General features: G+C 44.6%; 1 protein-coding gene across 1 annotated transcript; it reads left to right on the top strand.

The window, feature by feature from the left end:
* The first annotated feature begins 155 nt into the window (after window positions 1-155).
* Window positions 156-9,949, top strand: RAP2C (RAP2C, member of RAS oncogene family). The gene is made up of 3 exons (XM_053955450.1): window positions 156-636; window positions 2,365-2,684; window positions 7,467-9,949. Exons 1-2 carry the CDS (start codon window positions 364-366, stop codon window positions 2,641-2,643), a joined length of 552 nt encoding a protein of 183 aa, XP_053811425.1. The 5' UTR covers window positions 156-363; the 3' UTR covers window positions 2,644-2,684; window positions 7,467-9,949.
* Window positions 9,950-11,916: the final 1,967 nt, after the last annotated feature.

Here is an 11,916-nt window from a genome sequence, read left to right as displayed (position 1 = left end):
TCGGTGCCACACTCAAACCTGCCCCCCCGGGCGCAGTTCGGGCGGGCCGTGACGCAGCACGCCGGAAGTGAGCGGCCAGCGACGGGGCGGGGCCGCCTCCGGTGCCTCAGCAAAACCCTTCCGGGTGGGGGTGGCCCTGGCGGGCGGGTCCCGCGGCCGAGGCGGCGATGGCGGGAGCGCGGCGGTGAAGGAGCGCAGCGGGGCCGGGGCCGCGCCGGGCACTGACGGGGGTCTCGCTCCCCCCGGGACGGCGCGGGAGCAGTGGGGCCTCGCCCTTCACCTGAGGCGGGCCGGGGCTATGCGAGGGCCGCGGTGCCGCCTGCCCTAGGCCCGGGCCCGGCGGGGAGCGGCGAGCGGGGCCCGATGCGGGAGTACAAGGTGGTGGTGCTGGGCAGCGGGGGGGTGGGGAAGTCCGCCCTGACGGTGCAGTTCGTCACCGGGACCTTCATCGAGAAGTACGACCCCACCATTGAGGACTTCTACCGCAAGGAGATCGAGGTGGACTCGTCCCCCTCGGTGCTGGAGATCCTGGACACGGCGGGCACCGAGCAGTTCGCCTCCATGCGCGACCTCTACATCAAGAACGGGCAGGGATTCATCCTCGTCTACAGCCTGGTCAACCAGCAGTCCTTCCAGGTAACCTCGCCCGGTGTCCCGTCCTCGGATGGAGCCGGCCCTGCCCCGGGGAAGGCGCTGGGCCGAGGAGGAAGTTTTAGGGGTAGCCACGTGTGCGTAGAAGCGCTTTATCTCCGAAGGGCCAAAAGTGTAAATGGCCAGCTTGAAAGCGCGTTTACCAGCCCTGCTTCCTGATGGAAAACTGCTTGCTTTGCAGGTACTTATCAGGGTGCCACCATTGTTAAATCCCACGCAGTGCTGGAGAACAATGCCTAGCTCCCACTTCCCCAACAGAAATCTCTTGGCAATCCCCTTTTGTGAAGAAATCACTCGATATTAAAACCGAGACTTCCCCTTCCAACCCCCTCTCCTTCCTAAAAGGCATGTTTCTGCAGTTGCTCTTGAAGAGAGTCTCATTGTTCTGCAGTTGTGACTTGTTAAGTGAGCTGCTATTTTCCGCTCCCTGCCCCCAAAATATAATTCCTGTCCAGCACGAGCTCGATGCTCTCACAGCGTAGGTGGAGTACTGGAGAGGAGAACTAGCTATACACGATAATTTGTGGATCTGGATTTGATTTCTACTATTAAAACTCTCCAAAGAAAGGAACTGTCTCCGCTAGTATTGGGTCTAAGCTGCTTGTAAGAAACGGGGCTTTGTTTTTGGGCAATAAGCGAGTTTAGCAGCGCTCCGTGCAGCGCAGGGATTTATTTGCAACTCCTGCCTTGGCTTGGGCTGCTGAGCTGGGTGTGTTCCAGCTGCTTGGCAAGACCTTGCGCACCCCCACTGTTTGCTTCTGCTGAAGGCTAAACCTTATCTTAGCAGAGGCCTCGAAACAGCCCTGTGCAAGCTGAAGACATGCTTATCTCTGGAAAACAACAGCAGTGACATTGGGATGCTTCTGCTCTCATTTTCACTGATTTTTGGGTTCCAGTGAGCCCTCATTATTTGAGAAATGCATGTACAGTAATCTTCCTTGTTAATATTTAATTATTCCCGTCTGTCTGTAGTGTTTGCTCTGAAGGCTGTAGGTGTAAACCTCTCTGCAGTTCTTTACACAGTGGTAACTTCAAACGCTGGGGTTGCTTTGTCTCAGAACTATGCAAGAATTTGTAGTACCGATAGCAACTTAAAACACTCAGGGGGCAGAGGAGGCTGACTCAGACTTTCAAGTGCAAACGCCCCGTGTCGTCTCAGACTTGAATAAATGCATCTCTAGGTAATAAAATCTCTTTACAGCATCTAATTTGGTTACTTACATGTGATTAAATGTGTTCACAATGAATTATTCTAAGCATTCCAGGACTGAGAAGGCTTTATTTAAATTGATGGCTTTCTCAAGCTGTAAACTAAGCACAAACTTCCTAAATGGTTGTGTAATGGCATGCCCCTGCTAGGGTTACAGGTCCTTAGACTTGAGACAACTTCTTCAGAAAGCTGAAACCAGCCTTCAGAGCAGCAATACCGTGTCCTCCTCTGGCTGAACCGACTGTCTGAGAGCACAGCAGTCACTTTCTGTTCGTTTATGCACATAAATTCTTTAAAGTGTGTGTGCTTTTATATAAAAGAAGAAGTAACTTAGTGATGGGTAGTAAATTTTCTCTGAATTCTAGATCTGCGTGACTATGAGTTTAAAAAGTTTTCTGGTGTATTTTTAATGTTCAGTTGCACATGAGGGTTACTAAAATGTGGTTCTGTAGCAATTCCATGTGACTCCTTGCATGTACTAACCAGCTGGATTGTTTGACCAGGACATCAAGCCGATGAGGGACCAGATTGTCCGGGTGAAGAGATACGAGAAAGTTCCTCTGATCCTGGTGGGGAATAAAGTGGATCTGGAGTCGGAGAGGGAAGTCTTATCTGCAGAAGGCAGAGCCCTGGCTCAGGAGTGGGGCTGTCCCTTCATGGAGACGTCAGCCAAGAGCAAAACAATGGTGGATGAACTGTTTGCTGAGATCGTCAGGCAAATGAACTATGCCTCCCTGCCTGAAAAACAAGATCAGTGTTGTACAACTTGCATCGTCCAGTGAGAGATATTAAGAAAAACCTCAACCATGGCCATACAGAGCAGGTTGGTGGAACAGTCATAACTAACTGAGGTGCCTAAACATGGTGTTTCAGTAAGAGATAAAGGGACAGGGAGTCTGAAATGAGACAGCCTTCCTCCAAAAGATGGGAGCGCGTGCACATGATTGAGTCAAATGGACTTCTCGTGTTACCTCAGTAGGGTTAGTCAGGGAATGCTGCATTTGCTTGCAGTAATTTTACAATGACACAAAGTGAATGATCTCATCTGCACCTATTTTGACTGTCAGTGCTGTATTTGATGCTGTGTTATTCTGCATAAGTGCTTTGTGATGTTGCAGTGGGTTTATTCTTGTAGCTGGTATCTGAATTATTTTCCAGTAATGGGAATTACCTTGGAGTTTAGTGGGATTATTGTCACCAAGTTTCCCAGTAGTTTTACTGAGAAGACTTTGAGCTTGTTTAAAAGAAATAAAGTCCTGTAGGTACAGAAACTGACAGTACCCTTCTGCCTTATCAGTGGAATAAGTTTCTCTTGCAAGAGAACCACCCTGAGTGGTGAGAAGTGGCTCAAAGCCCACATGCAATAGTCAAGGGCATGCACAAAGTGCTTTTCATCTCAAATCTCCAGAGCAGAGAACACACTGTAAAATGGCTTCCCAATGCACAGCTCTCCTTTCACAGTGACTCACTCACAAGAGGTGAGATGAGAGTCCAGCGTTCAGAGGGCCCTCTGTAAAGCTTCCCCTATGTCAGGTGTTGCTTTGATTTTTATTTTTTTCCCTCCAGGACAGCTGCCTTTGGCCTTTCACACGTGTGGTCTTTTTCATCACCTTTTTCCACCTGTCTCTCTGTCCCTCCCTGATGCGCATTCCCATGAGGTGGTTCTGAACCACCCCCACTCCTGTTTCCCCTGTAGCTGTTGCAGGTCTTGTTTCACCTCTGGCTCAAATCCATGTGACTGCAAAGCACCGTTGGTGTGCTCTGTGTGCAGCCAGCTGGTCCCTCAGACCTCCAGTTGTCTGTTGGACCTTTGCAAACAACTCGTGATCTCCGAGAGCAAGTGCAGGAATGAGGGAGGATGTGGAAACTCAGGGGAAGGAACTGCCCCTCCTGACAGCTGCACTGCTTGAGGCTCAGACTCCCACTGCCATGTTAGTAACTTGCTTAACTCAACGGAGCTTTTTGTGTCCGAGTGACAAGAGGGAAAATAGGTTATTACTGGAAGCTTTGGACTATGTATCCTCTTTAATCTTGAGTGCAAGGTCAGAGTGAAGTCTCAAAGCTTCTCTTTGAGATCGTTATCAAGTGCTTTGTAAATATCAAGTTTTAGGTGCTCATGGCCCTAGCACTGTCATGCTACAGATAATACATGATGTTTTTATCTCCAGTTCTGTGAAATTAGGAAGGGCTGCTGTCAGTGTGTAAGAGGTGTGTCTAAGTTTGAGACTTACTTGTTGAAAGGTGAGAGAGCTTGTTGTTTTGGAGCAGAGGAAAATACAAATAAAGTCTCACATTAATCACACCTGCAGATTCTATGGAGTTCTAATAAATGAATCTAAGAAATTACTGCTTAAAAAAAAAATGGAGTGCTGCAGGGATAATATCCTGAATTGTGTATAGTAATGCAATGTTGCAGCTATTTCTAAGGCAGCTTCACAGGCAAGATTATGTGGACTGGAAGTATCATGCCAAAGGATATGGCAATGCCCTGGGTTACTAATGATTTGTCTTGTGCAGGTTACTGTCTTAAACTCTGACAAAATCAGGCCTTTCATCCTTGAAAGTAATAGTTCTGGAACTGATTGCTTCTAAGAGAGGCTTTGTAACCTGTCTGCTTCTGGATTTAGCACTAAGTAACACATTTGATCTTAAAGGTGAAATTGAAGAAGGGGCAGGGCCACATGTTATTCCTTTGAAAGATAACTCTTACCTAGGTTTGGTGGCTTCCTAAACATGTTCTTGCTTCAGAAGAAACATCTGTATTCTTATGCCTTTGTGAGCTCTTGAGACAAGAGGATCTAAGCTTTTTTTTGTGATAGAGATTTCCTCTTCTTCCTTCTGCCTGGCTTAGACAATCACCCCAAGCCTTCAGCAGCAAACTGCTTCCTTGCTTCTGGGGAATGCTGTCTCTGCCTAGTACAGTCTCATCACCTGTGCCAAACAAGTCTTTCCTTCCTGATCCATTTCCTATTCAGTCCAGTTTTCACAATGTCTGGAACTTTTATTACTCATTCTGGCTTTTCACAGTCTTCATGCTCTGTATATTTCATTTCAGGCTAACACTTTTGGGGTACTTTGCTCTTCCTGGTTCCCACTCTATCCTTGTTCTTTGATGGAGTAGATGTAGGATCTCATTAACTTTATCATAAGCCTTTGCTGCTTGATAATTTGTCTGATGTGCTCTGGTAGGAGAGGTGCTGATAGTGTCTTGTGATAGCTCTAATCAGCTTTGTAATCCTGCTTATCTGTGATCCAGGAAACAATTGCTGCTTGTCAGACCTCTGCTTTAGGAGTGACCCCTCCTAGGTAAACTGAAACTGAGGAAGTAGAACCAGCTGTCTGAAAATCTGTGGGCTTGAGCTACAGCTGTGTCCTGGGATCATCATAATCTCTGAGTTCTGTAACCTGGCTGTGTCCAGGAGGAGTCTTGGGTGTGTCAGTTCACAGAGCAGTACATACAACAGTTTGTGTTCCTGCAGTTCTGGTGCAGAAACCCAGGAGGGGTGGGGGTGGATTTTTTTTCTGGGCCTAGCTTTGCCTGAGGCAGTTCCAGTGTCAGTTTTAACTCTCAGGTACCACTTAACCTCTTTTTGGTGCTGATACCTCAGCCTGTCTGTCAGCTATGATGTGTAGGTTCTTTCATGACGTTTTTGAGAAGCATTTGCTAAACTGTTGTTCCAGTCAGCTGCCTTGGCTGAGATGGAGGATGGAACATAACTGCATAGGAAGGATAACCCTTAGTTCCTTTAAAAAAATGTGTGGTGTTCTCACATCGTGTTCCCCACCTCCTCTTCTGTGTTTCTGCAGTGCTCTTGTGTAGTTTTGCTCTTGCATTCAGAGATAGGAGATTTCCAGGACCTGCTCCGTGTTCCTTGCTCCAGTATTTCTCTTGAATTTTCAGTATGACACTCTTTTGTATTTTGAATCTTCTTTAAAGTATGGTATCTGGTACAGTGCTTGTGCACTAAATTCTTTCTGATACTAATAGGATTGGTAGCACCTTAAAGGTTAGGATGAAAGACTGATTCTGATTAGTGGTTTCTGTCCCGTGTTCATGAGTAACTGGTATTAGCAAAGTTGAAGGAAGAGTATTCCTCTCTAGGAATAAAAACTGCAAGTGTACTCTCTTCTGGTCTGTGTGGCTGTGCAACATAGACACATTTATTTTACTATATTTTCTAACTTTCCCTTCTCTCCTCCCTGCTCACAGAAGAGACCAGAGAGTGGTGTAAAAGATCACAGGGAAATGAAGCCAGATAAGGTATCCTGTAGTGTTAATTTTAGTAACTAAACACAAATGGAAGATGACAAATCTGAACTGGGAGGTCCCTAACCTGCAAATGCAAGGATGCTGAAGGGCATGTGAAGGAACATACCACTCCTTCATTTTTCTGTTCTTAGTGTTCCCAGCAATTCTTTGCTGGTCACATTATTGGATGCTGGGTTTAGATAAAGTTTTTGGGGTGGATTTAACTCTGGTAGGATGAGGAGCTACACTGTAAATGGTTTACCTCTTCTGTGCTCTAAGCAAAGATAAAACATCTATTAAGCAAGTCTAATCCATCACCATTAGAAGCTAAATGTTGGTTCACTGCTTTTGACAGACAGGGACTCTGTCTAAAACTTGTGGACCAGCAACAGTGTGTGGAGTGGGAGTGATCTCACCAGACTGGGAAAGAATTGCTGGTAGTTGGAAAGCACACAAACAAGCAAGAAAAACCTAGGTGTTGGCTCCTGTCAGGGCAGGGGTGCTGCTCCTGAGTGTTGACCAGTTGTTAGGCAAGAAGGGGAACCCTGGCCATGTCAGAGCACTCTGTGGTAACAGACTTAGCTGAGAGCAATTCAACAGCTGAAAAGAAATGGTGCAGTAGGAAACATAAGCTCCTGACTCATTTGGAACTGAGAAGGCTTCTCAAAATCCCTGAAAAGTCATGGATCAAGCTAGAGTGAAATACATGCACATACATATGACAGGTTTCTACAGACTTTGAGCTTCACCTAAGACTTTCAGGATATCTCTGAAGATAAATCCTGGGAGCTATCTGAAATGCAAAGATGGTTTGGTCACACTGGTAACGTGTTGGTGTGCTTGACTGAGGATGGTGGTGTACAGCTCTGGCCCTGCTGAGGCTGTCTGAATGCTAAAGGGCTTTTTTGGAGTCATTTAGAGGGTCTGATTGCTGAGAACACAGGTATCAAAACTGAGTTAGTTGGCTCATCTGCCTGTTCCCAGAACTTGTGCTGAAGGCCATTGCTGTATGTTACTGGCTATTACACATACACTAGGTCCTGCATTGGTGCATCTGTACAAGAGAACTTAAATTTCCTGGCTTTTTCAGATCTTTAGATGCAATTTCAGATCCCACAGCAGCAGCTGTTGAAAAATTAATAGCAGTAGGTTGTTACCTGCTTGCCTCTTGTATTACCAGAGTTAGTGGAGCATTTGGGAATGCTGCTGTGGAAAACAGTGGAGCTCAGGATGGAAAACTGGCTGTTCCAGGCAGGGGAGGAGCCATGTTCACTTTGGATGTATATTGAATATGTTCATTAGGTTTTTTTTTCATTAGTTTTTTTTTGTTTGTTTGTTTGTTTGTTTAAATTGCAGATAAAACTCAGAGGAAACTTGCACAGATGCTGCTTTGGAGAACTTTCAGCCCAGGTTGCAGAGCTGAGCCTTGGTAAACCTGTCTCTATTACAGCACATTGCCATACATCTAAGTGCATAAGGTTGGTGGCCTCCAGGATCCACACACCTTAATCAGAATGCTTAGCATGTTTACCATAAGTTTTAAAATCTGTTCTTTATCTATCAGTCCTTTTATAGCTTTCTAAGTTCATATAATGGCTAATATGCAAGAGTTCATTTTTAATATTTTAATTGATTTCTTTAATCAATTCTGAATTTGTATTTATTAAATACTTAAACTCAGTATTACCTACTCAATGCCTTTTAAAAGAAGAGAGTTTTAATGGAGAATAAGTTGAGCCTTAAACAAATGGTTACTTCTGTATATTACCTCGCATCAGTGCTTATTTCTATTTGCAAGGTTTTCTCCTACAATGTAGTTGGTCATTCTTTGAGACTTTTTGTTTACGTGTGACAGTGTCATGGAAAGATACTGAAGGCACTCTGTAGTATGGATGTAGTATCCCTTTTCTTGGCAAAGGCAGCTGTGACAATGTGTTTGTAACTAGTCTGATTTGACAGTAGGGATTACTTGGAATGGCATAGAAAGTCTCCAGCTGATGTTTCTCGCAGTCTCGGGTTTCTTATTTGAACGTGACAATTGTAGCATTGAAAAACAGCAGCACACTTTTCCTTCTACTGAGTTTCTAAACTTGTTTGTTTACAAAATGCTTCTCTATGCCTTTGAAAAGGGATAATGTATCCTTCAAAATGGGCTCTATGCCTACTCTGTCAGCTCAGCTTTGCCTGGCACAGTAAGAGACATCTAGTAGACCTCTGCATATGTAAATCTAATGCAAATAAGTTCACTTTACATTTTATAGTTCCTAATATTTGTCTTTCTGAATAATATTTTAAAGCAATATTTGTTAATTTTTTTCTTGCACTGTCACAAATTGCTTTTTAGTTTGGTTTTTTTTTCCCCAATAAACAAGTTTAATATTAGAGACAAGTTGGTGTAACAAGGGGAAAAGCACCAGGTTTCAGTGATACTAACTGCAAGCGTGCTTTAAACAGCCATTGCCTTCCTTATTGTTTACCTGATCAACATTTTCTCTGAATACTTGAAAATTTTAACAATAACACAGGTATAAAGAGCAGAATGAAAATGTACAAAGAACAGACAAAATCTTTTTGTTCACCTCTATTAACGTGTTGCATACATGAGAGCTTTTTCTAGCAGTGGTTTAAAATGTGTAATTTTTTTTTGCAGAAATTTAATAACTGCAGCTCACCTACTGCACCAAAGTTCTAGGTTTTTAGGAGCCCAGCTTTAGTCATTTGAACATGCTTCTAGAAATGTACATTCTTTCCCTGTAATAGCTAAATATCTATGAGAAAAGCTCCAGTAAAAGCAGTGATGGATATATGAGGTTAAGCAGTTAAGAACTCACAAATTGTATTGTGGATGATGGCATTTAAAACAATAAAAGATCACCGGTACAGTATCTCAATGTGTTTTATTGGTAATAATGCAGGCTGACTTTACAATATTAGCAGATACAAAGATTCTGTGTCTACATTCAGTGTTGAATTTGAATCCTGAAAAGAAGAGGACTCCAGGATTTCTGCCTGGTTATTAAAACACCTGATTCTTTTTCTGTGGGGTTACTTGAAATTTTTTTTTCCTGTTTGTACAAACTTTATAAACAGGCTGAGGCTAATACTTAGGTTTGCACTTTAATATCAGAATTAAACCAAACCTTGTATTCAAACTAGACTTTTTTTTTAAGTGATGGTTGTTGATCTTTTTTGTAGGTTGTAAGGAAGTAATAGGATATGGAAGTAATTCATGAAGATCCTAGTTTTCCTTTGTCTAAGAAGGAAAAAGTTGGTTGATATTGATCAGTGGTTCATTCCTATGGGTAGTTTTCAAAGCAGTGTTCATTTTCATTGACCTCAGCAAAAAAAAAAAGAAAAAAGAAAAAAAAAACACAAAAAAACAAACAAATGAAAAAAAACCTTAAACTTGAACTAGCTTAGAGTGACAGGACTGGGAAAATGAGAGATGGTTTCTTCAGCACACTTTGGGGGGAAAAAGGGACCAAAAGTTTATTTAGGCTTCCTCAATAGTTTGCATGTGAAGTTGCTTATTAGAGTAAGAGGCTAATAATAAATGCAATATGTATTGTCTTTACTATGGCATCTGTTTAGGAGTTGTTCAAATCACTGCAGTAGGGCTCTACAAATAAAAATGTAACCTAACATCTTGTATCTAATGTACTGTATCTTTATCAGTGATAGGTGAAATCTGGAATAACAAGTGCAAAAATGGAACAATTACCTATAATGCTTTGTAAAAAGTTTTTTCCAGTAGAATTCATTCTTGTCATTTTGTAAGACAACCCTACAGTCCACCTGTTTGTAACTTTTTTAATAAAATAGATACCTGTATTACCAAACCAGGGTGAGTAGTCTGTGTTCAATTTCTTCTGGAGTGGGCTGAACTGACAAGCTGCTGCTGCTTTTTGTTTTGTGGGTTGTTTTTGAGGTCCTGGTTTTATTCTAAATGCAGTAACCACATCTGAATTGTCTTGTCTGAGTCCTGGTGTGGGGGAACAGGGTGTACAGCTGTGCCCCAGCTGGGTGTAAATCTCTCAGTCTCGGGTGCTCAGAGGAGGGAGAAGGGGGAGCAAGGGCAGTGCACGGTCTTCCTGTGCAGGGCAGGCACTTCCTGAGCTGGGGGCCAGTTCAGAGCAGCCCCCTCACAGGCCAGTGTGATGGAGCTTTGTTCAAAAGAAATCTGTGTTTGTCTTGTGTGAGTCTTTAACATTCTTGTTTTCATGCAGGCTTTATGCGAGTGAAGGTGGCCACAAGTCCTGGCATCACCTTGCCCAGCTCTCCAGCCAGAGCTGACATCTTTCTACCACCCTGGCAGAGTGAGTGCTCCTGGAGCTCTGCCACAGGAGAGGCTCAAGATTTTTCCAGAAAACCAAAGTGCCCAAAGCTATTTGATAGCAATTATCTCAAATGCTCAGTAAAAGCCCTGAATTTGCCAAGTCCAGATTGTCATCTGGGCCCTGTAACAAAAAGTGCATCTTCCTCAGGACATACAGTCTTGGCACTGACCTTTAGTACTGCCTTTGTAACTAAAGCTGTGCTTTAATGGAAAATGTGATTTCAAGTTGAGAAAAAGTTGATACCTTGGTACCTTCAGTCCTCAGCAGTGTGTCAGCAGGCAAACCACGTAGCCTGCTCACCACCCCTCCTCCAGCTGAAACAGCCTTAGTCTTATCTTGTAGGTAAGTTTCTGGTGTTGTTTCTTCTTCCTGCTCATACTTCCTTTGCTGCAATAGAGAAGTAGTTTCCATCTCGGGAGGAAAATGATAGAGAAGAGCAGGATGTGCTTCTAAGTGATTTTGGGTGAAATGTCTGCGTCCCTAACATAGCTGAGATGCGAGGGTGAAGCATGCCCTGTTCTCATTAGTGTCACTGAGGGTGGGAGCTGACACTTTAGGATCTGTCTGCTTTGTGGTGTTACTGTTGGGTTCATTGCTGTGTGAGTCTGACTTCTCCTGTGGTTTAAAAGAAGTCAGAATGCAGCAATACTCCCAATTCCTTATGGCATTCAGTGTGACTAAGGAAGCTGCTTCCTCTTTCCACTTGTAGGCTTGGGAAGTGATGTGAGTACAGCTGTTAAGCCCCTGTGACTTGCACCATTGGTTTGTTTCCAGGTGACAGTGTAATCCAGGCTGGGTTGGGGATTTTAAAGAAGGACATAAGATTGTTATTTAAGGCAGTTATCTTTCAAAAGTCTTTGGTGCTGAGAGTGAACTCAGTTGCTGCTGCACAGACTTGTGCAGCATCCTTTGTTAAATAGGTGTGGCAATGTCATGTTGCTCTGTCTGGTTTTGGGGTTGTTTCATGGCAGCTTTTTCTTTGGTCTACCGGGTCTTACTCTACAGGTGGCTGGAGTGTCCTGCTTCCCCTGTGCAGCCAGAGGACAGGGATGTCCCTGCAGAGCCATCAGAGAGCAGGAGTCAGCTGCAGCACAGGCAAGAGGCCTGTCCCCACCCTGCTCCCCCAGCCAGCACGGGTGACACGTAACTGTGTCACTGCCCGGGGCAGAGCTGGGCCCTGCAGCCCGGCTGGGCGTGCAGGGGTACAACCCCCAGCCACACAAACCCCACAGCCGGGACTGAGAGACCCTGCCAGGGTGGAGGGTGAACCGCCGGCCACACCTCGTGTGGAGCTGCACGCTGGCATCTGCCCCGGGAGGCTGGGCTGTAATTACAGCGTGAAACTAGGTGGAAGTGTCTAGTCTTAATTAAAATGAGATAGGGGTTCCGGAGCAGTGCGTGTTGACCTGTGTGAGTTATCTGTGCTGGAAAGGCAGCCCGGGCAGCTGCTGGGGCTGGGTGAGTCACGG

This window comes from Vidua chalybeata, chromosome 14 (assembly GCF_026979565.1).
Source record: "Vidua chalybeata isolate OUT-0048 chromosome 14, bVidCha1 merged haplotype, whole genome shotgun sequence".
Lineage (NCBI taxonomy): Eukaryota > Metazoa > Chordata > Aves > Passeriformes > Viduidae > Vidua > Vidua chalybeata.
This window is presented reverse-complemented; position numbering and strand designations above follow the sequence as displayed.

Bases quoted from the DNA above. Each gene is read 5' to 3' on its own strand.
- RAP2C (XM_053955450.1), top strand. From the start codon at position 364: ATGCGGGAGTACAAGGTGGTGGTGCTGGGCAGCGGGGGGGTGGGGAAG. The intron at 637-2,364 runs GTAACCTCGCCC...TTGTTTGACCAG, and splicing joins TCAACCAGCAGTCCTTCCAG to GACATCAAGCCGATGAGGGA.